General features: G+C 42.0%; 1 protein-coding gene across 1 annotated transcript; it reads right to left on the bottom strand.

Annotated features, from left to right (window-relative positions):
• Positions 1-775: 775 nt before the first annotated feature.
• On the bottom strand, positions 776-5,012 carry LOC125531344. The gene is made up of 3 exons (XM_048695759.1): positions 4,723-5,012; positions 4,044-4,348; positions 776-1,559 (listed from the first exon to the last, which is right to left on the bottom strand). The coding sequence occupies exons 1-3, from the start codon at positions 4,788-4,790 to the stop codon at positions 961-963; spliced, it is 972 nt and encodes a 323-aa protein (XP_048551716.1). The 5' UTR covers positions 4,791-5,012; the 3' UTR covers positions 776-960.
• Positions 5,013-5,766: the final 754 nt, after the last annotated feature.

Genomic DNA, 5,766 nt, shown 5'->3' with positions numbered 1-5,766 from the left:
TACCCCTGTATGGCAAAGGAAAACTTTGTAGTTGATCCGGACATGGCAAGATGGCGTTTCAGTTCTTCCGGTTACAGTGTCAAGTCCCAGCCTCCCCAGGCTTCAGTAACAAGCGACGCGGAGGAGCTCGGATGGCTTGTGCTCCATGCGTCTGATCTCTGATGTCTTGCAGCAGCAGTTACTTTTGTGTTTGCCTGCAGATTAAACCTACCAACCATGTGCGGTCCAAGCCAGCTTGTCCCATACACATCCAGTAGGCTTTTCCAAGGGTGTGACCCTGGAAACAGAGCTCATTCCGACAATTCCAAAAGCACCATAAGGTTGCAGAGGTTAACATATTTAACATTCACCATACTTCCTTCGTTCCTAAATATAAGTGATTTTAGACATTTCAAATGAACTACAACATACAGATGTATGTAGGGCATATTTTAGAGTATAGATTCATTCATTTTGCTCCGTATGTATTCACTTGTTGGAATCTCTAAAATGACTTACATTTGAGAATGGAGGGCGTACTTTTAAGGACCAACTCAACATTTATAGCTACAGATTCATACTCATGGCCCACATTCATTGGTAAAATGATGATTAGATCTTCACCGAACCTCTGAATTTTGTGGGTTTTGTCGTATATATGTATCGAACTAAAAGCTTGGTTGGAATTATAGACGACTTTTTTTCCTTGTCCTACAAGGTCTTCAGATTTTCTTTCATATCTCTAAATTAGAACCACAACACATGTTTTGGACCGGAGGGAGTACTTTTCATATGACAGTCCCACTTTCTAGCATTTGTTCCAGCAAATCAGTCAAAGTTATCAAATCGCTGCATTCCAGTGCCTAAGAAATAAGAAATAAACGGTGCAAGATCAAATAACACAACTAAAGTTCAAATATGAAAAAGAGTGCTTTACATCCGCACTTGTTCATTTCTTTCCTGGTTAAGTCCTTGATGTAATTACTGCCCGGTTGTTGACTTATAATTCTGAGCCGTTCGCACATTCGACCAGGTCACCTTCACTGAGATAGAGGCAAGCTCAAGCATGATTTGTTGACAATCGTACCCATGTTTTTTTGCTTTGAAGGAACAATGGCGATCAAGATCACCATCATTTTTACAACTTCTCTGACCTACCTTGAACTTCAAATGCATCCAAGTATCCTCCTTTACAGCAATCACATGTCTTCTTAAGCCATACGACTCACCAATACTGCCACGAAAGAGCTTAATCTCATGTAACCCATCGATAATAAAAACAAACGAACTGAGAGATAAATCGAATCTACTCTGCACTTTTGATACGGTAACATCTATTGTGGCCTCAAATGCCCAACGAACGAGGGCTAAAGTAATGTCAACCGTGCCGCAATCGCCATTAATACGATCTGTGAATGGGTATTCAGATGTGCATAGATTGCCGTACTCTATTGCACCATCAATTAGTTGTAGATCATCCTCTTCTTGCTCTCCTTTCTTGATCCTCATGTCAAACTCAACTAGAACAGGGGCTAGCGTTGCGATGTATCGCTTAGGGCCAGTCATCCCAATAACAGAACCTGCAAAACTATTATTATTTAGTAGCTCCTCATGTAAAGTAAGAAATGTCACTTTTCTTTCTAGCCAAACAACAGATCTAAGATAAATGATAGCATAAAATCTAAACCCTCGAAAACAAAACAATTTGAGATATTTTGTCAACAAATATAATTCAGTTGCATATATAACACAACTAAATCATGCCAAGATAATTAACCACAAACTTGCCTAATATATGCAAGGTCAACCCCATCATTATATAACATGCATTTGCATAAACGAATCCATACACTGATACAAATGAGATCATCAAAGTACAGCCACCTCAAATGTTTGACCTGTTTGATTGCAGGATTCCCAAAATGTGGTAACACCAAAGCACAAATTACAGTGTTGTGCCATCTTCAGTATAAGAGGACTGAAAGAATGTTTGATTGTGGACAGGAAAGGCATAATTTTTTTTCCTAAAATGTTGGAGTGGATAGATTTTTAATGAATTATAGTGCAAATGAATCCTAAGAGAGAGAAAAATCCTATAATTTGCAACCCTGAGGTAGGAAGAATTTTCGCTCGGACTAGAATCCTTCAAAAACCTATTGGAAATCCTTCCTATCAAAGAGGCCCTATAAAAGTGAAGGATACTGTTTCACTTATGACAACAAGAGAGAAGGGTATTTGTAGTTTATGTGCTAACAAATTTAGTGTGTTTGGATAATTCATGGTATGAACCCTCATATGCATTGAAGGAAAGAAAATAAATTATTGTACTAAGTAATTGCCTTACATGAAGTAAGCTTCCAGAATTATGCCGGTTGATTTTACTTTAAAAACCTATAACTCACTGATAGATCACTCAAATAAATTATAATCCATAAGCAGCACGAATGTCAATCATGTCTACTTTAGGTAAAGGTAACGGAAGTGAGGGTTCGACAGCAAGTAAAATCCTCTTGATCTTCCTTGGCTGGCCAATGGGACCGAACCTTAGTGTTCTCGAGAAGTTGATGAGTTATAGCTACAGAGACCGTAGGACAAGACGGAGACATGTGTGTCCAAGTCTGCGTCAACCGTCAAGGAGAGAGCGCTAACACAGGCTCTACATTTTGTTGGGACAGATATGGATGAAAAGTGTGTAAGACATTAAGACGGTATGCCATGCCATGCTGGCAATGTAGTAGGGGCGTGCTGAGGATCTGCAAGCACGACGCGTTCGGTGCGAACAAGCAGATGTGGTCGCACACGTGCCATGTTGTCTGCCGACTAGGTGGCAAGGTATGCAGCCAATGCGGTACGCGGTAATGTTGGGCGGTGAAAAAGAGTAGAAACGTTGCTTGGTGCAGCCTTAATCATACTCATAGGCAGAGGGATCGACAAAACAGTCAGCATAAGGATGAGGTTAGCAACACCTACGAGACGACTTGAGATGGGAATGTGTGTGGGTCCATCAAAGAGACTACCGTTCAACGAATGAACTTAGGTCTACTTTTATTCAACCTGGCAATGGCCTATTTTTAAAAAGAAACCCGTGGGCTAATTTTGAACCAATCCAACTTAAAGGGCAAGACTAGTCGAGGTTAATCAGCAACTAGTCCATTAGTCGCTTGATGTGCCAACCAGTCGAGTCAAGATATCAAGTCAACAACCAAACTTATGACCACTAGTCTTTGACTCTTAAACACCAATTACATGGTTATAGTATGACATACAAATATTTATATCTCAATCAGTTAGCTTTATGCATAAAACACCGAGATTGAGCTTTATTATTAAATGAATCCAATACTAAATATAATTGCATATATGTAAAGATGTGCACCTGTTCAACAATGATGGGATCATCTCTGCTACTATTGACAACATAATTAAGCAACGAATCATGATAATCCCGCACTGCTATATATCCATATAGCTGTACCAACCCGACGTTGGTACTAGTTTTAGCCAATTTTAATGAGAAAATCTGCATCATATGAGTTGCATAATGTATATCACATTTTTCCCGATTCGGGGAGCAATTCATGGGCTGCGAGGACATCATTGGCTCGAGTTGTGCTTCATGAAAAAATTACGAATATTTTATTTCAACAAATAATGAATTAGACAATATTTCTCACGAGAAGTAGAATTATAATTATGATTTGCCAACACATATTTGTGTTAATTTAGGGAAAATAATAAAAATAAGCATAGTGACTTTCAGCTTCATGAGTCAGAGCTTGTTGGTTTATGAGTAAAACTGACACATATTTATGTAACTAAAAATAGTGTTGATTTGTTCAAAAGAACTAGTGTTAAGACCTTAACCATGCATGATATATAAACAAATTAATATCTAGAAATTTTATATAAGACATTCAACCTGTAAATACTTTTTTGCTAATTCATATATTCTCTATAACAATCTATATATATATTGCAATTTTTTTAAACACGATAATGCATTTTTAATCGATCAACCAAACCATGTTATAGATTATGATAGGGAAGAGATTATGATGACTTACTCTCATCACATCGGGTAAGTGGCCATAAACCTAGAAAACCAGAGTGTTTCTTGTATATAGAACCGTCCCGGTGGGTGGTGTTGTTAAGGATGTGGGCTGTATATACACGAGAAGAGGTCCGCCCCTTCATCTCTGCTCTATCCATGGCTTCGGCAATGGCAGATTGGTCGCCATTGGCGTAGGTGGAGGTGCAGAAATAGTTACTGCAACAAGGGGGGCAGCAGAGCCAATTCGACTTGCCCCATGTATTCTCGCCTTTTACTGCAATGTTCCTTGCCATGACGACCATGGATGCATAAGCAGATCTGCACCGAAAGAGCAATATTAGAACCCGGTCAGTAATCCATGTCAGTCTCAATCCAGAGCCAAGAGATCTCCAGCAGCATGGTTAATTTACTTATTTCCGATTTAATTAAGGAGCTCAGCCCCCGATTTCAACCAGGCATTTAACAATCCAGGAACTCGTACGAAGAGCAGACCGGCCGGCTAACATACATACATACTACATACACCCACCCAACCCAAAGATCACAAACAAACTACATACATCAATGATTGACACTCATTAAAAAGACAGAAGAAGAAGAAGAAGCAGCACATGCTCTCTGTGTGTTAGACCAGCAGCATGCATTGCAGGGTTCTGAGGAGAAGAAAGAATCTACACAAGGCCAGGACGCACCGTGAAACGCGGTCCAGATGGGGCATCCCGTAGCGAAAGTTCCGGACGCCCGGAGAGGGGGGCACCATATCCAAATCGGGGGACGAGGCGCAGCGACTGGGCGAACCCTAGATTGGATGGTGTGGGCGGAAAATTAGGGTTCACAAGATTTGGGGATCTCTCGCTATGTGACGACTGAACGCCCGGGACGAGGAGATCGGGCGCACGGCGAGAGGAGCAAGGTAGGTCACGTAGGTGAAACAGGGGATGAGAAGCAATTAGGCCAACTCCAACAGGAGACATAAATCTTGCGTGAGTTTGTTCGTTTGGGTCGGCAAAATGGGAGCAAATTGATAATATGACATACTTTTCCTGGCACGTAATTAGGCCAACTCCAACGGGAGACATAAATCTTGTGTGAGTTTGTCCGTTTGGGTCGGCAAAATGGAAGCAAATTGATAATATGACATACTTTTCCTAGCACTTTGATCTGATGACACATCTTTCTTTTAGATTGATTAGATGACCCAGATTTGATTGATAGCTGGATTAAATGACACAACTTGAGTTTTTCTCTCCTTTTCTAGGTATAGGCCCCCACGTCATATTTTTGTAGGACAATTTTGCCCCTGGTCGTTTCACCTGCCTGGCTCCGATCCCTTGTTCGATCGATCGTTCCTGGAAGTGCGAACGAAACGAGGCACAGAAGAGACCCGCTGCGCCGCCGCTCCCACTTCCTCCTGCCCGCGCCGCCAGTGCCCAGCATCGCCCCGCCGCTCCTGCTTCCTCCCACTGCGCCGCCAGTGCCCAGCACCGCCCCGTCGTGCCTCTTCCCCGAGTGCTGCCAGTTCCCCGCTCCTGTCCGTTTTTCTCATCCGGCAACGCTCCAGCCGTTCCGCCCTATCGACGCCTCGTCCATCGACTCACAGGTGGAATCGCATCTCTCTCTCTCCCTCCTTCTCCCTCTCCCTCTCTGTCTAACTGTCTCAGCCAGGAAGTTGAGGCATACACGAACCCTAGACATGGAGATTATGGTGGAGGAGAGATAGTGGGAAGGCTTCACGA

Source organism: Triticum urartu, unplaced genomic scaffold, assembly GCF_003073215.2.
Source record: "Triticum urartu cultivar G1812 unplaced genomic scaffold, Tu2.1 TuUngrouped_contig_6976, whole genome shotgun sequence".
NCBI lineage: Eukaryota > Viridiplantae > Streptophyta > Magnoliopsida > Poales > Poaceae > Triticum > Triticum urartu.
The sequence above is the reverse complement of the archived record's forward strand: the minus strand, read 5'-3'. Positions and strand labels throughout refer to the sequence as shown.

Coding starts and splice junctions, on each gene's coding strand:
- LOC125531344 (XM_048695759.1), bottom strand. CDS start 4,790: ATGGTGCCCCCCTCTCCGGGCGTCCGGAACTTTCGCTACGGGATGCCC. Junction 4,349..4,722: donor CATCTGGACCGCGTTTCACG/GTGCGTCCTGGC, acceptor CTTTCGGTGCAG/ATCTGCTTATGCATCCATGG. Junction 1,560..4,043: donor ACTTACCCGATGTGATGAGA/GTAAGTCATCAT, acceptor ATAGTTTTGCAG/GTTCTGTTATTGGGATGACT.